A 24,942-nucleotide genomic window follows, 5' to 3' on the forward strand; every position below is an offset into this window, starting at 1 on the left:
TGTATATAGTCACTGCAATGTTACTACAATCTATTAACTTTACTGTATATAGTCACTGCAATGTTACTACAATCTATTAACTTTACTGTATATAGTCACTGCAATGTTACTACAATCTATTAACTTTACTGTATATAGTCACTGCAATGTTACTACAATCTATTAACTTTACTGTATATAGTCAATGCAATGTTACTACAATCTATTAACTTTACTGTATATAGTCACTGCAATGTTACTACAATCTATTAACTTTACTGTATCGATTCACTCAGTGTTACTCGAACTTACTATTGTTACCGTATATATTCACTCTAGTATTACTAAACCTATTGAATTTACTCTATAGATTCATTACACTATTACTCCATTTTTCTGAGTTTATTGTAGTCAGTACTTTGTCTCTACGTAGAAAAAACTGTAGTTCAAATATCGTAGAGGGAACAGAGAAATTCATTTTAGAGAAGGGGTTGTGAGATTACACAGTAAGACCCGCTAAACGACGAAAATAAATAATTTAACATATTTAGCTTCCAGTTTAAATCATCCTTTGTCAGCTAGAATTAGAAACTGGACTAAACATTATGAGCAGAAGAGGGTGAGGTAGAAAGACTTTGGTCGTGATTCGCCAGGATAAATACAATAAGCATTAATAATAAGTTAATGATGGTCGTGATTCGCCAGGATAAATACAATAAGCATTAATAATAAGTTAATGACAACAGACCAACGAATCAAAAAACATTAATGTTGTCCAATAATTTTGTAGCTATGTTTCTAAGTGGTCTCTTGAACTTGTATGTCAATAAAGGTCATAGTTTATTTTTTCTCTGTACGTCTTAAATGAGTTTTAATTTTGTTAAAGGCTTCATCTCTTTTTTGTAAGGAAATGTCTTTTTTAATTAGTTATTTAAATTAAGGCGTAACATGTTTTCCTTTTATATTCTTTTCAAGAAGAAAAATATTTGTTTTCAATGAAGGGGTATATAACGTTATCCAAGAGTAATAATCTGATACTTAATGAACATTGCGGGTTACTGTGTCTAGATAGATGTTGTAATAAAATATGCTGAACATATTTTTATAAAGGTATTTCCATTCTTCACACACAAACAAGTGGAGGATGAGTTGATAGGACAAGATGGAATCGATTTCAAAATGTTAGGAACACTTTCAGAACATTATGGGTTCAAGTAAGTAAAATATTTGAATAAGTTGTAATAAACTCAGGCAGATTTGCAGTGTAAATAAGTTGTAATAAAGTCAAGTACTTTCCCTTGTTTTGAATTTCGCAAAAAGCTACTCGAGGGCTATCTGCGCGAGCCGTCCCTAATTTAGCAGTATAAGACTTGAGGGAAGGCAGCTAGTCATCACCTCCCATCGCCAACGTTTGAGCTACTCTCTTACCAACGAATAGTGGGATTGACCGTCACATTATAATGCCTCCACAGCTGAAAGGACGAGCATGTTTGGTGTCACGGGGATTCGAATCCGCGCCCATCAGATTACGAGTCAAGTGCTTTAAACATCTGGCCACGCCGGGCCTGAGTCAAGTAGATCTATAGTGTTAATAAGTTGTAATAAAGTCAATTAAATCAGAAGTGTTAATAAGTTGTAATAAAGTCAAGTAGATGTAGTGTTAATAAATTGTAATAAAGTCAATTAAATCAGAAGTGTTAATAAGTTGTAATAAAGTCAATAGATCTACAGTGTTAATAAGTTGTAATAAAGTCAATTAAATCAGAAGTGTTAATAAGTTGTAATAAAGTCAACTAGATCTATCGTGTTAATAAGTTGTAATAAAGTCAAGTAGATGTAGTGTTAATAAGTTGTAATAAAGTCAACTAGATCTACAGTGTTAATAAGTTGTAATAAAGTCAACTAGATCTATAGTGTTAATAAGTTGTAATAAAGTCAAGTAGATCTATAGTGTTAATAAGTTGTAATAAAGTCAACTAGATCTATAGTGTTAATAAGTTGTAATAAAGTCAACTAGATCTACAGTGTTAATAAGTTGTAATAAAGTCAATTAAATCAGAAGTGTTAATAAGTTGTAATAAAGTCAATTAAATCAAAAGTGTTAATAAGTTGTAATAAAGTCAAGTAGATGTAGTGTTAATAAGTTGTAATAAAGTCAAGTAGATCTATAGTGTTAATAAGTTGTAATAAAGTCAACTAGATCTATAGTGTTAATAAGTTGTAATAAAGTCAACTAGATCTACAGTGTTAATAAGTTGTAATAAAGTCAATTAAATCAGAAGTGTTAATAAGTTGTAATAAAGTCAATTAAATCAAAAGTGTTAATAAGTTGTAATAAAGTCAAGTAGATGTAGTGTTAATAAGTTGTAATAAAGTCAAGTAGATCTATAGTGTTAATAAGTTGTAATAAAGTCAACTAGATCTATAGTGTTAATAAGTTGTAATAAAGTCAACTAGATCTATAGTGTTAATAAGTTGTAATAAAGTCAACTAGATATACAGTGTTAATAAGTTGTAATAGAGTAAATTAAATCAGAAGTGTTAATAAGTTGTAATAGAGTAAATTAAATCAGAAGTGTTAATAAGTTGTAATATAGTCAATTAAATCAGAAGTGTTAATAAGTTGTAATAAAGTCAAGTAGATGTAGTGTTAATAAATTGTAATAAAGTCAATTAAATCAAAAGTGTTAATAAGTTGTAATAAAGTCAACTAGATCTACAGTGTTAATAAGTTGTAATAAAGTCAACTAGATCTATAGTGTTAATAAGTTGTAATAAAGTCAACTAGATCTACAGTGTTAATAAGTTGTAATAAAGTCAAGTAGATGTAGTGTTAATAAGTTGTAATAAAGTCAATTAGATCTATAGTGTTAATAAGTTGTAATAAAGTCAAGTAGATGTAGTGTTAATAAATTGTAATAAAGTCAATTAAATCAGAAGTGTTAATAAGTTGTAATAAAGTCAACTAGATATACAGTGTTAATAAGTTGTAATAGAGTAAATTAAATCAGAAGTGTTAATAAGTTGTAATATAGTCAATTAAATCAGAAGTGTTAATAAGTTGTAATAAAGTCAATTAGATCTATAGTGTTAATAAGTTGTAATAAAGTCAATTAGATCTATAGTGTTAATAAGTTGTAATAAAGTCAAGAAGATGTAGTGTTAATAAATTGTAATAAAGTCAATTAAATCAGAAGTGTTAATAAGTTGTAATAAAGTCAACTAGATATACAGTGTTAATAAGTTGTAATAAAGTCAACTAGATCTATAGTGTTAATAAGTTGTAATAAAGTCAAGTAGATGTAGTGTTAATAAATTGTAATAAAATCAATTAAATCAGAAGTGTTAATAAGTTGTAATAAAGTCAACTAGATCTACAGTGTTAATAAGTTGTAATAAAGTCAATTAGATCTATAGTGTTAATAAGTTGTAATAAAGTCAATTAGATCTATAGTGTTAATAAGTTGTAATAAAGTCAACTAGATCTACAGTGTTAATAAGTTGTAATGAAGTCAACTAGATCTGCAGTGTTAATAAGTTGTAATAAAGTCAACTAGATCTACAGTGTTAATAAGTTGTAATAAAGTCAATTAGATCTACAGTGTTAATAAGTTGTAATAAAGTCAATTAGATCTCTAGTGTTAATAAGTTGTAATAAAGTCAACTAGATCTACAGTGTTAATAAGATGTAATAAAGTCAAGTAGATCTATAGTGTTAATAAGTTGTAATAAAGTCAATTAGATCTATAGTGTTAATAAGTTGTAATAAAGTCAAGTAGATCTACAGTGTTAATAAGATGTAATAAAGTCAAGTAGATCTACAGTGTTAATAAGATGTAATAAAGTCAAGTAGATAATCAACAGAGTGTATCCACAAGTGCATCTTGAATTTGTGTTAGGTTTAAGATCGTAGCTAGCTTTCTCAACAGTCAAGTGAAGATCGTAGCTAGCTTTCTCAACAGTCAAGTGTAATTTATAAATTTTGAACTAAACTTCTGGGGACACCTGTATTGGATCGACTGTTAGAAAACTGGGAGAACGTTTATAGGAACACTCTAATCTTAGGTTGAAGCACTATTCAGCATCTATCGAATGATTGTGGTGTGGTCTCAGCCCGCACTATGTTTAAAGGTAATTGGTAAAAATGAAACAGAGACGTTTCTAATCCTTTAAATGAAGTCTAGATTAAACAATCAGCAAACAGCTACTGAACATTTAATCACAATTTACATAATTGAACAGTTTCAGCGACCTCAACACTCATTTCTTCCCTATTTTAATATACTGTGTAGTAACCAGAAGATAGTGGACTAGTTTAGAGGCTAAGCAACGTTAGCTATCACCACAGGAATGGTTACAGTGGGAAGCATAGCTATATGTATTGGTCAAATAGAGATTCACTGGAACCTAGAGGACCGAGAAATCCTCAGGTGTTACGAATACTCGTTGTACAAATTAAATAGTGTTTGAGAGCATGCAAAGCCTCTAGAAATATCACTTGAGTATTGTGTTAGATCTTTCTTTTTTACTTTGTATTTGAAATTTTGTTTCAGAAGAAGGCGTGAAAAGTTATAGAATTTTGCAAACTTCTGTTCAAAATGAATTTGTTTGGTCTTATGTTTTCATTCCTGATTTTTACTACTCAAGTTTAACTTATTAATTCTTCTTGCGTCTTATTCCTCTGCTATCCAGCGTGCTTTCATTAGTTTAGTGTGTGCTTAAATTGTTACTTAGTTCTGCACCATGAAAGAAGAAAAACAAAACACTATGACAAACAATGTACGCAGGACTTCCTGTTTGGTAATGCAAAATATCTGAACCATTCATCTGTTTCTGTTTCAAAGATGTCCAGAGCATAGTTGTCGGACTGGCAGAGAACACTTGGAAGAAGACCCATTGCCTAGTGATATAATGAATGTTTTGCACCTTGCTGAGTCTATAGTTAGGTTGGCTTTCCCAATGGCTGTCCTCCAACTACAATGTCCAAGTCATTGAGAGTAAAACCTGCTGACAGACTCAATACCAATGATGCTTACTATACTAGATGAGCCCACCCTAAGAATGTCTAACCTCAAGTTTCCACTATGCAGGTAACGCTGGTATAAGTGAAAAATGAGAAGACCGAGCTTATCAACAAGGTGTCAATACTGTCTGTAAAGTGTCCTGTTGGAGGATGTACTGTTACCAGATACTAACAGTACCAAATCTGTATTCACTTAATCAAAAGAACTTTCTGGAAATAAGGTTTTCTGAATACTGATCAAGCATCAGATGGATCTTTTTCATGCTGGAACTAAGAGCTCACCAGATGGTAACTGTCATACCACAATGAAAGCCTCTGTGCCAATGGTGCTCAAACCACCACATACCAAAGTGGTTTTGCAGTCTATCTCAGGCACAACCTATAGTCATCATCATCCGACTAACATTAGATGAGATTCTAGTGCAAAAAGACATTTCCAGGAATTAGCATTAAGTGGACAGAAGCCTGGACTATCTACAACTGAAAGTGTAATCATCACACCTCCTCTTCTAGCTGAAATGGTGGTACCTTAAATCTATGTAGCTGATTTTGCTATAAATTCTATAGTGCTCAAATATCTGCTAAGCCCGAAGTGACATGAGAGAGCTCTTACCTTGGGTTGTTCGAAAGTGAGGTATAAGTTACATAAATACAGGCACTTCTGCACTTTATCTTCTCTTCCTGGTTTCCTCATTTGTAATGTATTTGCCCCTGAGCTCAGCCTATTTTCATCAGAATAAAAGTTTCAAAAAGCTATATATGCATATTGTAAATATATAAGTTGTATTCTGTATTGCGTTTTAATTCTTACGGTTTGTTTTTGGGGGTGGTAAGACAAAACATGTATATTTATTTAATATCGTCGTGTGTATATATATATATATACTCTTCAAAAAAAGAAACACAAAAGGCAAAATATGAGACAAATTGTTAAGAAGTTTATTCTGGGTAGTTCTGTATGACATGTGTGAAACTTTGCACATTCACTGCTGAACATCCAAAGTCTGCAAAGGCGAAGTCCACGCTCACTAGGTGAAGTTTAACGTCACTCAACGTCAATAACGACTATGCCCCCCGTGAGCATCAATAACTGCTTGGCATCTCCTGCCCATGGAAGCGATGAGATGACGAATCACATCCTGTGGAATGGCTGTCCACTCAGCCTGCAAAGCTGCTGCAAGCTGAGGTAGAGTCCGCGGTTGAGGTTGTCGCCGTTGCAGACGTCGGTCCAACTCGTCCCAAAGATGTTCGATGGTGTTTAAATCTGGTGATCTGAAGGGCCAGGGAAGGACGTTGATGTTGTGGTGTCTCAAGAAGACAGTGGTGAATCGGGCTGTGTGAGGACGGGCGTTGTCATGTTGAAAAACGTCATTGACGTTCACCATGATGGGTTGCACCTGGGGCCTAAGAATCTTGTCGACGTATCGTTGAGCCGTAAGATTCCCTCGAATGTGCAAAAGGTCTGTTCTGGCATTGTAGGCGATGGCAGCCCACATCATGATGCTGCCATCACCAAATCTGTCAACATCCTGCACACAGTTTGCTGCAAAACGTTCACCTCGGCGACGGTAAACACGGGTCCTTCCATCCTGCCTACGAAGCATAAAACGTAATTTATCGCTAAACCAAACATGCTTCCATCGTCGATGAGGCCATACCCGATGTGCCCGAGTCCACTGCAGCCGTGCTTGACGATGTTGCTGGGTGAGGATGACGCCTCTGACTGGACATCGAGGTCGGATTCCTGCATCTCGTAGACGGTTGCGTACGGTCTGATCGGAAATCCTATGCAGCCCTGGTATGGTTGAGGCAGTAGACGTCGCAGTGGTGGTCCTATCCCGAAGGTGACGTAACCGGATGTTGCGATCTTGTGCGGGCGTGGTCACACGAGGTCTGCCAGATCGTGGACGGTCACGAGTTGATCCATGTTGTTTGTGACGATTCCATAGCCTTGTGATGGTACTTGGGTGGACATTCACAGCTTTGGCAACATCTGATCGAGATTCGCCTGCTTCCAGCGACCAATGGCGTTGTTGCGTTGTGCTTCAGTCAGTCTTGGCGTAACTGTATTGCGTGTCGGTGGCTTAACACTGAGCTATAGAAACCGAGAACCCGTCACTTTTATAGGGATTTTGCATATGTTGCACTTGCAGAACATGCAGATCTCTCAAACAAATTTATTGGACACGCATGCGTTTTGGCGAAAAATCCGATGTTTTCCTCCGTTTTCAAAGTGCACAACTTTTATTGTCATTTTGGTCTGACAATCAGTCTAATATCACATACTCTGAGCTTGTAACGTTATTACATATATTTCTCTTTAAAATAACAAAAATATCCCTTTTGCGTTTCTTGTTTTGAATAGTATATATAGCAAGTTCGGTTTGATTTCATTTCGTTTTTGCCAAGATATCTGTAACTCATGGGTTTTGATTCTTAAGAAAAGATTTGACTAGTGATTAAACTTGTTATTTCTGTTTTTTTATTCCCTCAAAGTAATTAAAACAAAATATAATTGTTCAAACACTTTGCTTTTATTCAATGCTATTTTATTGTTAAAAGATTTAGATTACCTTTTCTTATTATATTATTTATCTAATGTCTTAGATAACTATGTAACTATTAATTAATCTTTGTTAATCTTTCCAGTGTAGGTTATCACCAACTATGGTAAATAAAGTGCGTTTATTATGTCTGTGTTAATAAATATTGTTTATTGTGATTCTACATTTCTGTAGAGTCTCTCCTTATTTCTCACGAACTTAGTTTGTCAGAGATTACTGTATTATTTCACAGTAAATAGCTTTGACGATTCTCCTGTTATTCAATGGAACCTATCCTGTCACTTTTAATGGAAATCACTGCTATCAGAAAACACCACAATTCTTCAGTACATTTAGACCTGCAACACTAGAATCCTAGAATTTTTTATCAGTTTAGGGAAAAATGTGCAGTATCATGTATGCAGTATCTTTACTTAAATATAGTTTTCATTCATTTCTTTCTTATATAAAAACACAATTCATTCTATTACTTTAATCACCTCACAAAGTAATGGTGCATCAGACTATTCACCGTTTCCTTTTGTTTCTTCAATAATAAAGTCATGGTGCACTAGACTATTCACCGTTTTCTTTTGTTTCTTCAATAATAAAGTAATGGTGCACTAGACTGTTCACCGTTTCCTTTTGTTTCTTCAATAACAAAGTAATGGTACACTAGACTGTTCACCGTTTCCTTTTGTTTCTTCAATAATAAAGTAATGGTGCACTAGACTGTTCACCGTTTTCTTTTGTTTCTTCAATAACAAAGTAATGGTACACTAGACTATTCACCGTTTCCTTTTGTTTCTTCAATAATAAAGTAATGGTGCACTAGACTGTTCACCGTTTCCTTTTGTTTCTTCAATAATAAAGTCATGGTGCACTAGACTATTCACCGTTTTCTTTTGTTTCTTCAATAACAAAGTAATGGTGCACTAGACTATTCACCGTTTCCTTTTGTTTCTTCAATAATAAAGTCATGGTGCATTAGACTATTCACCGTTTTCTTTTGTTTCTTCAATAACAAAGTAATGGTGCACTAGACTATTCACCATTTCCTTTTGTTTCTTCAATAATAAAGTCATGGTGCATTAGACTATTCACCGTTTTCTTTTGTTTCTTCAATAATAAAGTAATGGTGCACTAGACTATTCACCGTTTCCTTTTGTTTCTTCAATAACAAAGTAATGGTGCACTAGACTATTCACCGTTTCCTTTTGTTTCTTCAATAATAAAGTCATGGTGCATTAGACTATTCACCGTTTTCTTTTGTTTCTTCAATAATAAAGTCATGGTGCATTAGACTGTTCACCGTTTCCTTTTGTTTCTTCAATAACAAAGCAATGGTGCACTAGACTATTCACCGTTTCCTTTTGTTTCTTCAATAATAAAGTCATGGTGCATCAGACTATTCACCGTTTTCTTTTGTTTCTTCAATAATAAAGTAATGGTGCACTAGACTATTCACCGTTTCCTTTTGTTTCTTCAATAACAAAGTAATGGTGCACTAGACTATTCACCGTTTCCTTTTGTTTCTTCAATAATAAAGTCATGGTACACTAGACTATTCGCCGTTTCCTTTTGTTTCTTCAATAATAAAGTAATGGTGCACTAGACTGTTCACCGTTTCCTTTTGTTTCTTCAATAATAAAGTAATGGTGCACTAGACTGTTCACCGTTTCCTTTTGTTTCTTCAATAATAAAGTCATGGTGCATTAGACTATTCACCGTTTTCTTTTGTTTCTTCAATAATAAAGTAATGGTGCACTAGACTATTCACCGTTTTCTTTTGTTTCTTCAATAATAAAGTAATGGTGCACTAGACTGTTCACCGTTTCCTTTTGTTTCTTCAATAACAAAGTAATGGTACACTAGACTGTTCACCGTTTTCTTTTGTTTCTTCAATAACAAAGTAATGGTACACTAGACTATTCACCGTTTCCTTTTGTTTCTTCAATAATAAAGTAATGGTGCACTAGACTGTTCACCGTTTCCTTTTGTTTCTTCAATAATAAAGTCATGGTGCACTAGACTATTCACCGTTTTCTTTTGTTTCTTCAATAACAAAGTAATGGTGCACTAGACTATTCACCGTTTCCTTTTGTTTCTTCAATAATAAAGTCATGGTGCATTAGACTATTCACCGTTTTCTTTTGTTTCTTCAATAACAAAGTAATGGTGCACTAGACTATTCACCATTTCCTTTTGTTTCTTCAATAATAAAGTCATGGTGCATTAGACTATTCACCGTTTTCTTTTGTTTCTTCAATAATAAAGTAATGGTGCACTAGACTATTCACCGTTTCCTTTTGTTTCTTCAATAACAAAGTAATGGTGCACTAGACTATTCACCGTTTTCTTTTGTTTCTTCAATAATAAAGTCATGGTGCATTAGACTATTCACCGTTTTCTTTTGTTTCTTCAATAATAAAGTCATAGTGCATTAGACTGTTCACCGTTTCCTTTTGTTTCTTCAATAACAAAGCAATGGTGCACTAGACTATTCACCGTTTCCTTTTGTTTCTTCAATAATAAAGTCATGGTGCATCAGACTATTCACCGTTTTCTTTTGTTTCTTCAATAATAAAGTAATGGTGCACTAGACTATTCACCGTTTCCTTTTGTTTCTTCAATAACAAAGTAATGGTGCACTAGACTATTCACCGTTTCCTTTTGTTTCTTCAATAATAAAGTCATGGTACACTAGACTATTCGCCGTTTCCTTTTGTTTCTTCAATAATAAAGTAATGGTGCACTAGACTGTTCACCGTTTCCTTTTGTTTCTTCAATAATAAAGTCATGGTGCACTAGACTGTTCACCGTTTCCTTTTGTTTCTTCAATAATAAAGTCATGGTGCATTAGACTATTCACCGTTTTCTTTTGTTTCTTCAATAATAAAGTAATGGTGCACTAGACTATTCACCGTTTCCTTTTGTTTCTTCAATAATAAAGTCATGGTGCATCAGACTATTCACCGTTTTCTTTTGTTTCTTCAATAACAAAGTAATGGTGCACTAGACTATTCACGGTTTCCTTTTGTTTCTTCAATAATAAAGTCATGGTACACTAGACTATTCGCCGTTTCCTTTTGTTTCTTCAATAATAAAGTAATGGTGCACTAGACTGTTCACCGTTTCCTTTTGTTTCTTCAATAACAAAGTAATGGTGCACTAGACTGTTCACGGTTTCCTTTTGTTTCTTCAATAATAAAGTCATGGTGCATTAGACTATTCACCGTTTTCTTTTGTTTCTTCAATAATAAAGTAATGGTGCACTAGACTATTCACCGTTTTCTTTTGTTTCTTCAATAATAAAGTAATGGTGCACTAGACTGTTCACCGTTTCCTTTTGTTTCTTCAATAATAAAGTAATGGTGCATTAAACTATTCACCGTTTTCTTTTGTTTCTTCAATAATAAAGTAATGGTGCACTAGACTATTCACCGTTTCCTTTTGTTTCTTCAATAATAAAGTCATGGTGCATCAGACTATTCACCGTTTTCTTTTGTTTCTTCAATAATAAAGTAATGGTGCACTAGACTATTCACCGTTTTCTTTTGTTTCTTCAATAATAAAGTCATGGTACACTAGACTATTCACCGTTTCCTTTTGTTTCTTCAATAATAAAGTAATGGTGCACTAGACTGTTCACCGTTTCCTTTTGTTTCTTCAATAATAAAGTAATGGTGCACTAGACTATTCACCGTTTCCTTTTGTTTCTTCAATAATAAAGTCATGGTGCATTAGACTATTCACCGTTTTCTTTTGTTTCTTCAATAATAAAGCAATGGTGCACTAGACTATTCACCGTTTCCTTTTGTTTCTTCAATAACAAAGTAATGGTGCACTAGACTATTCACCGTTTCCTTTTGTTTTTTCAATAATAAAGTCATGGTGCATCAGACTATTCACCGTTTTCTTTTGTTTCTTCAATAATAAAGTCATGGTGCACTAGACTATTCACCGTTTTCTTTTGTTTCTTCAATAATAAAGTCATGGTGCATTAGACTATTCACCGTTTTCTTTTGTTTCTTCAATAATAAAGTAATGGTGCACTAGACTATTCACCGTTTCCTTTTGTTTCTTCAATAACAAAGTAATGGTGCATTAGACTATTCACCGTTTCCTTTTGTTTCTTCAATAACAAAGTAATGGTGCATTAGACTATTCACCGTTTCCTTTTGTTTCTTCAATAATAAAGTATTGGTGCACTAGACTATTCACCGTTTCCTTTTGTTTCTTCAATAATAAAGTATTTTAATTTTATTTTAACTTCACGTGTTTTTTATTCCACCAACAAACTTGTCCTCTCACAAAGTCCCCTCACATGGATCAGATACCTTGAATTTATCACAGTTCATTAGAGAGTAACAATTTTATATAGAAACACAAACGGTTTTTATCCTACTGTGAAAATAAAATTAAATTAGCTTGTTTGTTTGTTTTTGAATTTCCCGCAAAACTCAACGAGGGCTATCTGCACTAGCCGTCCCTAATTTAGTAGTGTAAGACTAGAGGAAAGGCAGCTAGTCATCATTACCCACCGCCAAATTTCGGGCTACTCTTTTACCAACAAATAGTGGAATTGACCATTACATTATAACGCTCCCACGGCTGAAAGGGCGGGCATGTTTAGCGCGATGGGGATTAGAACTCGCGACCCTCGGATTAGGAGTCGAACGCTTTAAATCACGTGGCCATACCGGACCTAAAATAGTGGGTCTTAATATGTTACATATTTATGTTGTTACTTTAAACGGTATCATTTGTTCATGCTTACCTTCTTTCAGTCAAGTTAACCACAACTCCTCAGCAAGAAGACTGAAAAAATGTTCATGTGCAATTTCTGTATTTTGTTTCTTTTCTGTAAAATAACTTGTATTATTAAATATCATTCCATTTGTGAACAGTTACACCTTGTTAACACCGACTGATGGTGGCGCCTGGGGAGGAAGAACACCTGATGGAAAATGGAATGGAATGGTGGGAATGATTTTTAGAGGGGTTCGTATTTCTTTTGTGTTTCAAGTAGGATAGATAACGTTTACAGTAAATTTTATATAGGGTAGATATTAGTTACTGTGAAGGCTTAATAGGATACATATTGGTTAGAGTAAAGCTTATGTAGGGTAGATATTAGTTATTGTGAAGGCTTAATAGGATGCGTATTGGTTACTGTGAAGCTTATGTAGAATAAATATTTGTTATTGGGAAACTTAAGTAAGGTTTTGCATAAGTAAGGTTTTATTGGTTGTGCATATTAAAACTTTTGTGTATTTTTTCACAACATTTCACCACGTTTACTTGACATTATCAGGTGAGTTTGTTTTGTTTTGAATTTCGTGCAAAGCTACACGAGGACTATCTCTACCTGTGCTTATCAGGTGGGTGGGATACAAGAGCTGAGGCCAACAGAATTAAATTTGAAAAAACTTATTGAAAAGTTGTGATAAAATAAACAAAAGATTTACAACTTACAACCGACCAAAATGTGAGTGAATTTTAAAAAAGGTTTTTTTTAATATGTATTCAAGGTAAATACTGTTTATAGTGAAGGTTTAGTTGGGTAAATATTATTTACAGTGAAAGTTAACATAAGTTAGACATTGTTTAGAGCGAAGTTAAAGTAAGGTGGTAGACATTGTTTATCATGGAGCTTAACATTAAGTCAGGAATTGTTGTAAAAGCAAACTAAATGCATATATTTTTTCACACTCATTTCAATTTGTCCATTGCTCCTCGAAATCAGATGTACATAAACAAATGACATTTCACATTTACCCTTTCTTTACCCCAGTGTGATGTTTGTCAATACCAGAACTCGCAAAAGATTCCATAAAATCCTAACTGACGAGTTATGGTATTGAATGAAGTGTATTTTGGGCATTGACTTGTGGATGAGGAAATAGAGAACTGAAATACTATCTTAAACGTCTATGGTTTTGAATTTGAAAATAAACCAAAACGAATGTGAAAAAATATCTGCAGTTTACACGATATTGATCACAAATGTTAGGCACATTGGTTTTTTAATGCTTCGCGTTTAACATAACTTTTAGGGTGAATATTGTTGCTTAAATTTGAAAATGGTGTCTGTATTATTTCATATATGTAGAATGACTCTAAAGTGAAAGGTTTCTGATGCATCATAAATCTTTACAGTTGTTGCAAGATATATTTTCAATGCTGTAATTTAGTTTGGTATGTGAAGGAAACTGCATATTATTTATGATGTAAGGTGACGTCTAGTTCATGTTTTCCTGGAAACCACTAGAACAAGGCTTAGTTATTGTGTATGGGATAACGAATCATAGAAATTATAACTGAATTGAAAGTTTGAGATAAAAACGTTATTCAAAAATAAGTGAAATGATAGAATGTTATTTCTAGTACTGTTGTTAGAGGTATAGTGTTATTTGTAAACGTAGGCCTAATAGGTTATGAAAGTTTAACAGAAGTTAAAGCTAATAGAAATGTACAAAGAATGAAATAAACTAATTTTTCGCATTAATAGACAGAATGTTGAATTATTTTTATCTGATAATTTAAAGAACCCGCATAGAGAACTACGTTATAACACATTTTACAATTTTTATGCTGAAATTTTAATTTAGCGATCTGCCTCTTTCCTGAAATGAAATTCCTATTGATTTTTTAATGTTCTTCCAGTTTCTACGATGTAGGCTCTTCTGATTTTCATTACGTTTCTGTTTATTGTCGATTCTCTGGATAGAAATTTATCTCAGGAACTGCTTCTTTGCTTCATATCTTCTACGGCTCTCTAACGTTTGGGTCACCCGTTATTTACTTTTAAAAAAAGAATTCAGTTTTAGTTGGCCTTTATAATGTATATATATATTTATTTATCAGGAACTTTCTCTTATCCTTGCGATTCTTTATACATTATTTGATTTTGGAATTTTAATTTATTTGTTCATTAGTATAAAAAAGAAAGTTATACACTAAACATTTTTTAGTTCAATAATTTCATCTGTTCAATAATTTCACATTGGGTTATACGGTTTTATCTTTATAATTTCATCATTCAAGCACGACCAAACATACTCTTTAGTTATAACATCGTTTCAACTTACTGATTAGAACCGTTTTTAATCTAAGAACGAATCTCATATAGGAGTGAAGTCGTATTAATAAATTCTCTTAACTGTTGAATAAATATCGGTAACATATGTTTCAAATACAATAATTTAGTGTTTTAATTATAGTCCATCATAATTTATTGCACAAAAAGTATATTACAATAACAATGGTTGCTACCTAATTAACACTTATAAATAAGTGCTATCACAGTTTAATTGACATACAAATACTGTGTCAGCATTATCAAGACATCTGTGTCTCGACAAATGACCATGATTCATTTAAAGTAATATATTTTTGCATCCTTTGCGTAAAGAAATATTTCAGGTCAACCTCCTCGTGACTTGTACATGATCGAAAATAACGAACAATCTTTTATTTTCATCTGTTAAGTTTTACTCAAATGATGTGAACTAGACGAGATGTTTCCAGTACTGTTATAGTTTTATGTCTTGCTTTGTATCAGTCAACATATCATTCTCTGGTCGTCAAGACAGTTCGTAAATATTCTTGATTTTATTGTACTTGGCAAATAAAATATTAACCCTAGAAGAGTAAAATCTGATTTTTCACATTGTGTGCAGGGTAAATCATCAAATGTAGATGCACGTTTCGGTTTTTTTTATTGTCTCCTCCAATGCGATGCCATTCTGGTTAGCCTTATTACTACTTGATACTGTTTTCATCTCTCTAAAGTTGGTAAGTATTTTGAACAAGCGGGCGTGACTGTACATCACTGCAATCATAGATTTCACAGACACTGGATCTCTACATATAAAGGCTGACATCTGAGAAAAATGAACGTTCAATTCTTTTATAACAATATTATTCAGTGTGATACATTGGAGTATCACAACCAACTTACCATTATAAGACATCTCAAAATGTTAACAGATGTAGAGTCACAGATTTTTCAATGTCCTGGTTTATGCAGTAATTGAGTCCTTAGATCATGTGACTTGATGCTTGGTGACGACTATCCTTAGATGTTTATGTGTTTCATCATAGACCAGAAGGACAATATCTTGGACTAATATTAATAGACTCTCTTTAACATTTCATTTTCAAATTCATCATTTTAATATAAAAAAAGAGAAAGAAAAAGCCAGAGCTTGTCAGACACGGTGTTTCTGATAAAATATATCGCCATTGGACCACAACCCTGAAGAACAAACTCATTATTCTATTATCCAGATCTTTTACTTGTGACAGAAACAATGCTTGAGTTCAGAAGCCTTCCTTTGTTTAACCACAAATCTTTAAGAAAACCTAACAGTTTAAATGGACTGAGGAGAAAGCTAAATCCAATATTCTAATCCTTTTGCACTTTATTTATATATTTATCGCTTCTGTATATATCACATTCAACCTCATATTGCTAACCAACATATTACATGAAAGTAATCTTTTCAGAGTTTTAGTTTTCTTGTCACAAAATATTAGTATATTATAAAGTATATCACATGGATTATGAGTTTTTTAAAATATACGCTTTTTGCATTTATATCTTAGAAGTAAGTGATGTCCTCAACAAACGTTCAAACATTTTCCAACACTTTCAGATGTGTGTGTTTGGCTTACAATGACAAACATCGGTGGTTTTGTACTCGTAGTGAGCATAGAATAGAGAGTCTATCGTCCACTTAATCCTTTCATCCTTGATGTAATCCTATTATTTTGACTTATAAGATAATTCAAGAAGCCCAATTATTTCTTTCTCATCTTCCCGGTGCAGAACACCGTCTTCCAGCTAGTACTTTACTTCTGTACTAGCGACATCTGTATGATAATGTAGAAACTTTACTTATAAATGTTATTGTTTGTTGACGTGTTTTCTGGACATTAGTGTTCCTGGAATCCACATCATACAAATCGTTTCTTTATGTTTTCTGAGACAAAATTCTATTACAATCTATATAAACAATCGTCAATAGATATGTTTGTGTGTATCTGTTCCTTATACGTTTACACATTTCTTGATCAAGCTTCACCAAGCTTCACCCAGTGATAAAGGATGACACGATGAAAGACATTGCTGCCAATGGTTGGACTCCTCATATAGTTAAAGAAAAACTACCAGTCTTTCTTTTCAGTATTGGTACCTTTAAGAATTTTTATTGCATTTTAATGTTTATTATGTTATGGAAAAATTATAAGCACAGTTTCCTATTATTTGTTACAAACGAGTTTTTATCTCATCCATCCAACAAACGAGTATTCCAGCTAGTTATTAGTACAGACTTAGTCATAGAATGCTCCAAAAGCTACCATAACATCAACCTTATTCACTAGTATCAATAGAAACTCAGTAAACATGTTGTGTGTGTTTACTCAACAGGTTCGGGTGTGTGATGGTTACTAACTTTGTTCCTAGACTATTTACAAGTTCATAAAAAAAAAAACAGTTTGAATTACAGATAAATTACATTAAAATATTTATTAAATATGCCACTGGATGACACTAGGTAATTTGATGTTAGTCAACCCACGGAATACCACTAGATTATTTAGTGTTGGTTGAATCGCGTGTGACTGTTAGGTGAGTTGGTGTTGACTGACCCACTTGGGACTACTATGTAAGTTGGTATTATCATTGGTTGACAAACAAGGAAACCATAAGGGAAGTTGGTGTTGGATGACCATCGAATGGCCACTAGGTAAGTTGGTGTTAGCATTGTCTGACACACAAAGAGACCATTCGGTAAATTACTGTGAACTGAACCACAGGGGTCGCTAGGTAAGTTGGTGTTGGTTGTCGCGCAGTAGATCGTTAACATGTATTTTGTTTTCTCAATCACCCAAATACTAACATATAAAAACGCAATAAATTCAATGTTAAAATCAGTTATTTAAAATACAATATTGAAATGGTTGCTGGGGAATTAGTTGCTCTTTGTCAATGTCATTGCAAATTACCAAAGGTCTAGAATGTTTGTCCCAAAACTTTTAGAAAGCTTAATCCTGTTATACGTAAATTGTTAAATTCGTGATGGTGAGAGACCCACTTGAAGTAAAAAAATATCTCAGAATGGCTGATATGGGTATTAACACTTTTACTGATAAGGAGAGAACAACATTTCGACCTTCTTAGGTCATCTATAAATGTAATAAATCTTGTTAAGTTTGTACAAAAAATAAAAGCTATATAGCGACATAAATTGTTTCTCAGTGAAGATGATGAATCACAGTGAAGTTAAGAAGTATTTTTAATGCACGCCATTAATATTATTTCTTATTTCGTTTTCAAATTTAGGAAGCAGACATGGCTCTTTCAGACTTTAGTATAACACCATCTCGAGATCTCGCTGTTGACTTCACTTACCCTTATTATGTTGATTATGTGAATTTCATAGTAAAAGCACCAAGCGAGAAGCCACGCTACATAGCCATCATTAGACCCTTCACATTGGAGGTACTTTGTATTTTACTTAGGTTTAGAAAAGTTTTTCTTAAAATTCATGAACAGGAATAAGGTTTAGAAACATTGTAGGATGTTGTAAGTATTTGTTCAGTAAAGATGTTTATGGACAAGAATACCATAAAAATTCCAAAAAGAACTCTTTTGTTGAAAATAGTAGAAAATCACGCTCTATGGTCCACACAGTTTAAAAATGTTCACATGTGACTATAGCTATATTGAACTGGCAGAAACAGAAGTTTAGAAATTTGTGCCTTATTTTTCTGTTACATTGAGTAAGTTTTGAACACCATTTTGAGACAGTAAAGCTTACTTTTCTGTTACTTTCAGTAAGTTTAGAACACCATTTTGAGACAGTAAAGCTTATTTTTCTGTTACTTTCAGTAAGTTTAGAACACCATTTTCAGACAGTAAAGGTTATTTTTATGTTACATTCAGTAAATTTAGAACACCATTTTGAGACAGTAAAGCTTATTTTTCTGTTACTTTCAGTAATTTTAGAACACCATTTTGAGACAGTAAAGCTTATTTTTCTGTTACTTTCAGTAAGTTTAGAACACCATTTTGAGACAGTAAAGCTTATTTTTCTGTTACTTTCAGTAAGTTTAGAACACCATTTTGAGACAGTAAAGCTTATTTTCTGTTACTTTCAGTAAGTTTAGAACACCATTTTGAGACAGTAAAGCTTATTTTTCTGTTACTTTCAGTAAGTTTAGAACACCATTTTGAGACAGTAAAGCTTATTTTTCTGTTACTTTCAGTAAGTTTAGAGAATCATTTTGAGACAGTAAAGCTTATTTTTCTGTTACTTTCAGTAAGTTTAGAACACCATTTTGAGACAGTAAAGCTTATTTTTCTGTTACTTTCAGTAAGTTTAGAACACCATTTTGAGACAGTAAAGCTTATTTTTCTGTTACTTTCAGTAAGTTTAGAACACCATTTTGAGACAGTAAAGCTTATTTTTCTGTTACTTTCAGTAAGTTTAGAACACCATTTTGAGACAGTAAAGCTTATTTTTCTGTTACTTTCAGTAAGTTTAGAACACCATTTTGAGACAGTAAAGCTTATTTTCTGTTACTTTCAGTAAGTTTAGAACACCATTTTGAGACAGTAAAGCTTATTTTTCTGTTACTTTCAGTAAGTTTAGAACACCATTTTGAGACAGTAAAGCTTATTTTTCTGTTACTTTCAGTAAGTTTAGAACACCATTTTGAGACAGTAAAGCTTATTTTTCTGTTACTTTCAGTAAGTTTAGAACACCATTTTGAGACAGTAAAGCTTATTTTTCTGTTACTTTCAGTAAGTTTAGAACACCATTTTGAGACAGTAAAGCTTATTTTTCTGTTACTTTCAGTAAGTTTAGAACACCATTTTGAGACAGTAAAGCTTATTTTTCTGTTACTTTCAGTAAGTTTAGAACACCATTTTGAAACAGTAAAGCTTATTTATCTGTTACTTTCAGTAAGTTTAGAACACCATTTTGAGACAGTAAAGCTTATTTTTCTGTTACTTTCAGTAAGTTTAGAACACCATTTTGAGACAGTAAAGCTTATTTTCTGTTACTTTCAGTAAGTTTAGAACACCATTTTGAGACAGTAAAGCTTATTTTTCTGTTACTTTCAGTAAGTTTAGAACACCATTTTGAGACAGTAAAGCTTATTTTTCTGTTACTTTCAGTAAGTTTAGAACACCATTTTGAGACAGTAAAGCTTATTTTTCTGTTACTTTCAGTAAGTTTAGAACACCATTTTGAGACAGTAAAGCTTATTTTTCTGTTACTTTCAGTAAGTTTAGAACACCATTTTGAGACAGTAAAGCTTATTTTTCTGTTACTTTCAGTAAGTTTAGAACACCATTTTGAGACAGTAAAGCTTATTTTTCTGTTACTTTCAGTAAGTTTAGAACACCATTTTGAGACAGTAAAGCTTATTTTTCTGTTACTTTCAGTAAGTTTAGAACACCATTTTGAGACAGTAAAGCTTATTTTTCTGTTACTTTCAGTAAGTTTAGAACACCATTTTGAGACAGTAAAGCTTATTTTTCTGTTACTTTCAGTAAGTTTAGAACACCATTTTGAGACAGTAAAGCTTATTTTCTGTTACTTTCAGTAAGTTTAGAACACCATTTTGAGACAGTAAAGCTTATTTTTCTGTTACTTTCAGTAAGTTTAGAACACCATTTTGAGACAGTAAAGCTTATTTTTCTGTTACTTTCAGTAAGTTTAGAACACCATTTTGAGACAGTAAAGCTTATTTTTCTGTTACTTTCAGTAAGTTTAGAACACCATTTTGAGACAGTAAAGCTTATTTTTCTGTTACTTTCAGTAAGTTTAGAACACCATTTTGAGACAGTAAAGCTTATTTTTCTGTTACTTTCAGTAAGTTTAGAACACCATTTTGAGACAGTAAAGCTTATTTTCTGTTACTTTCAGTAAGTTTAGAACACCATTTTGAGACAGTAAAGCTTATTTTTCTGTTACTTTCAGTAAGTTTAGAACACCATTTTGAGACAGTAAAGCTTATTTTTCTGTTACTTTCAGTAAGTTTAGAACACCATTTTGAGACAGTAAAGCTTATTTTTCTGTTACTTTCAGTAAGTTTAGAACACCATTTTGAGACAGTAAAGCTTATTTTCTGTTACTTTCAGTAAGTTTAGAACACCATTTTGAGACAGTAAAGCTTATTTTCTGTTACTTTCAGTAAGTTTAGAACACCATTTTGAGACAGTAAAGCTTATTTTTCTGTTACTTTCAGTAAGTTTAGAACACCATTTTGAGACAGTAAAGCTTATTTTTCTGTTACTTTCAGTAAGTTTAGAACACCATTTTGAGACAGTAAAGCTTATTTTTCTGTTACTTTCAGTAAGTTTAGAACACCATTTTGAGACAGTAAAGCTTATTTTTCTGTTACTTTCAGTAAGTTTAGAACACCATTTTGAGACAGTAAAGCTTATTTTTCTGTTACTTTCAGTAAGTTTAGAACACCATTTTGAGACAGTAAAGCTTATTTTTCTGTTACTTTCAGTAAGTTTAGAACACCATTTTGAGACAGTAAAGCTTATTTTTCTGTTACTTTCAGTAAGTTTAGAACACCATTTTGAGACAGTAAAGCTTATTTTTCTGTTACTTTCAGTAAGTTTAGAACACCATTTTGAGACAGTAAAGCTTATTTTTCTGTTACTTTCAGTAAGTTTAGAACACCATTTTGAGACAGTAAAGCTTATTTTTCTGTTACTTTCAGTAAGTTTAGAACACCATTTTGAGACAGTAAAGCTTATTTTTCTGTTACTTTCAGTAAGTTTAGAACACCATTTTGAGACAGTAAAGCTTATTTTTCTGTTACTTTCAGTAAGTTTAGAACACCATTTTGAGACAGTAAAGCTTATTTTTCTGTTACTTTCAGTAAGTTTAGAACACCATTTTGAGACAGTAAAGCTTATTTTTCTGTTACTTTCAGTAAGTTTAGAACACCATTTTGAGACAGTAAAGCTTATTTTTCTGTTACTTTCAGTAAGTTTAGAACACCATTTTGAGACAGTAAAGCTTATTTTTCTGTTACTTTCAGTAAGTTTAGAACACCATTTTGAGACAGTAAAGCTTATTTTTCTGTTACTTTCAGTAAGTTTAGAACACCATTTTGAGACAGTAAAGCTTATTTTTCTGTTACTTTCAGTAAGTTTAGAACACCATTTTGAGACAGTAAAGCTTATTTTTCTGTTACTTTCAGTAAGTTTAGAACACCATTTTGAGACAGTAAAGCTTATTTTTCTGTTACTTTCAGTAAGTTTAGAACACCATTTTGAGACAGTAAAGCTTATTTTTCTGTTACTTTCAGTAAGTTTAGAACACCATTTTGAGACAGTAAAGCTTATTTTTCTGTTACTTTCAGTAAGTTTAGAACACCATTTTGAGACAGTAAAGCTTATTTTTCTGTTACTTTCAGTAAGTTTAGAACACCATTTTGAGACAGTAAAGCTTATTTTTCTGTTACTTTCAGTAAGTTTAGAACACCATTTTGAGACAGTAAAGCTTATTTTTCTGTTACTTTCAGTAAGTTTAGAACACCATTTTGAGACAGTAAAGCTTATTTTTCTGTTACTTTCAGTAAGTTTAGAACACCATTTTGAGACAGTAAAGCTTATTTTCTGTTACTTTCAGTAAGTTTAGAACACCATTTTGAGACAGTAAAGCTTATTTTTCTGTTACTTTCAGTAAGTTTAGAACACCATTTTGAGACAGTAAAGCTTATTTTTCTGTTACTTTCAGTAAGTTTAGAACACCATTTTGAGACAGTAAAGCTTATTTTTCTGTTACTTTCAGTAAGTTTAGAACACCATTTTGAGACAGTAAAGCTTATTTTTCTGTTACTTTCAGTAAGTTTAGAACACCATTTTGAGACAGTAAAGCTTATTTTTCTGTTACTTTCAGTAAGTTTAGAACACCATTTTGAGACAGTAAAGCTTATTTTTCTGTTACTTTCAGTAAGTTTAGAACACCATTTTGAGACAGTAAAGCTTATTTTTCTGTTACTTTCAGTAAGTTTAGAACACCATTTTGAGACAGTAAAGCTTATTTTTCTGTTACTTTCAGTAAGTTTAGAACACCATTTTGAGACAGTAAAGCTTATTTTCTGTTACTTTCAGTAAGTTTAGAACACCATTTTGAGACAGTAAAGCTTATTTTTCTGTTACTTTCAGTAAGTTTAGAACACCATTTTGAGACAGTAAAGCTTATTTTTCTGTTACTTTCAGTAAGTTTAGAACACCATTTTGAGACAGTAAAGCTTATTTTTCTGTTACTTTCAGTAAGTTTAGAACACCATTTTGAGACAGTAAAGCTTATTTTTCTGTTACTTTCAGTAAGTTTAGAACACCATTTTGAGACAGTAAAGCTTATTTTTCTGTTACTTTCAGTAAGTTTAGAACACCATTTTGAGACAGTAAAGCTTATTTTTCTGTTACTTTCAGTAAGTTTAGAACACCATTTTGAGACAGTAAAGCTTATTTTTCTGTTACTTTCAGTAAGTTTAGAACACCATTTTGAGACAGTAAAGCTTATTTTTCTGTTACTTTCAGTAAGTTTAGAACACCATTTTGAGACAGTAAAGCTTATTTTTCTGTTACTTTCAGTAAGTTTAGAACACCATTTTGAGACAGTAAAGCTTATTTTTCTGTTACTTTCAGTAAGTTTAGAACACCATTTTGAGACAGTAAAGCTTATTTTTCTGTTACTTTCAGTAAGTTTAGAACACCATTTTGAGACAGTAAAGCTTATTTTTCTGTTACTTTCAGTAAGTTTAGAACACCATTTTGAGACAGTAAAGCTTATTTTTCTGTTACTTTCAGTAAGTTTAGAACACCATTTTGAGACAGTAAAGCTTATTTTTCTGTTACTTTCAGTAAGTTTAGAACACCATTTTGAGACAGTAAAGCTTATTTTTCTGTTACTTTCAGTAAGTTTAGAACACCATTTTGAGACAGTAAAGCTTATTTTCTGTTACTTTCAGTAAGTTTAGAACACCATTTTGAGACAGTAAAGCTTATTTTTCTGTTACTTTCAGTAAGTTTAGAACACCATTTTGAGACAGTAAAGCTTATTTTCTGTTACTTTCAGTAAGTTTAGAACACCATTTTGAGACAGTAAAGCTTATTTTTCTGTTACTTTCAGTAAGTTTAGAACACCATTTTGAGACAGTAAAGCTTATTTTTCTGTTACTTTCAGTAAGTTTAGAACACCATTTTGAGACAGTAAAGCTTATTTTTCTGTTACTTTCAGTAAGTTTAGAACACCATTTTGAGACAGTAAAGCTTATTTTTCTGTTACTTTCAGTAAGTTTAGAACACCATTTTGAGACAGTAAAGCTTATTTTTCTGTTACTTTCAGTAAGTTTAGAACACCATTTTGAGACAGTAAAGCTTATTTTTCTGTTACTTTCAGTAAGTTTAGAACACCATTTTGAGACAGTAAAGCTTATTTTCTGTTACTTTCAGTAAGTTTAGAACACCATTTTGAGACAGTAAAGCTTATTTTTCTGTTACTTTCAGTAAGTTTAGAACACCATTTTGAGACAGTAAAGCTTATTTTTCTGTTACTTTCAGTAAGTTTAGAACACCATTTTGAGACAGTAAAGCTTATTTTTCTGTTACTTTCAGTAAGTTTAGAACACCATTTTGAGACAGTAAAGCTTATTTTTCTGTTACTTTCAGTAAGTTTAGAACACCATTTTGAGACAGTAAAGCTTATTTTCTGTTACTTTCAGTAAGTTTAGAACACCATTTTGAGACAGTAAAGCTTATTTTTCTGTTACTTTCAGTAAGTTTAGAACACCATTTTGAGACAGTAAAGCTTATTTTTCTGTTACTTTCAGTAAGTTTAGAACACCATTTTGAGACAGTAAAGCTTATTTTTCTGTTACTTTCAGTAAGTTTAGAACACCATTTTGAGACAGTAAAGCTTATTTTTCTGTTACTTTCAGTAAGTTTAGAACACCATTTTGAGACAGTAAAGCTTATTTTTCTGTTACTTTCAGTAAGTTTAGAACACCATTTTGAGACAGTAAAGCTTATTTTTCTGTTACTTTCAGTAAGTTTAGAACACCATTTTGAGACAGTAAAGCTTATTTTTCTGTTACTTTCAGTAAGTTTAGAACACCATTTTGAGACAGTAAAGCTTATTTTCTGTTACTTTCAGTAAGTTTAGAACACCATTTTGAGACAGAACTTATTTTTCTGTTACTTTCAGTAAGTTTAGAACACCATTTTGAGACAGTAAAGCTTATTTTTCTGTTACTTTCAGTAAGTTTAGAACACCATTTTGAGACAGTAAAGCTTATTTTTCTGTTACTTTCAGTAAGTTTAGAACACCATTTTGAGACAGTAAA

General features: G+C 32.2%; 1 protein-coding gene across 2 annotated transcripts in view; it reads left to right on the forward strand.

The window, feature by feature from the left end:
• The first annotated feature begins 1,095 nt into the window (after positions 1 to 1,095).
• Positions 1,096 to 24,942, forward strand: part of LOC143228167 (putative glutamate receptor) — a 68,745-nt gene continuing 44,898 nt past the window's right edge. The window contains exons 1-3 of one of the 2 annotated variants that reach the window (XM_076459476.1): positions 1,096 to 1,193; positions 12,456 to 12,549; positions 17,900 to 18,058. In XM_076459476.1, the coding sequence (XP_076315591.1) occupies positions 1,159 to 1,193; positions 12,456 to 12,549; positions 17,900 to 18,058 (288 nt within the window). In that variant the 5' untranslated portion in view covers positions 1,096 to 1,158. Of the gene's footprint in view, positions 1,194 to 12,455; positions 12,550 to 17,157; positions 17,304 to 17,899; positions 18,059 to 24,942 lie in introns of those variants that run through there. The other variant, XM_076459477.1, reaches the window with a different exon arrangement.

This window comes from Tachypleus tridentatus, chromosome 10, assembly GCF_004210375.1.
Source record: "Tachypleus tridentatus isolate NWPU-2018 chromosome 10, ASM421037v1, whole genome shotgun sequence".
Classification (NCBI taxonomy): Eukaryota; Metazoa; Arthropoda; class Merostomata; order Xiphosura; family Limulidae; genus Tachypleus; species Tachypleus tridentatus.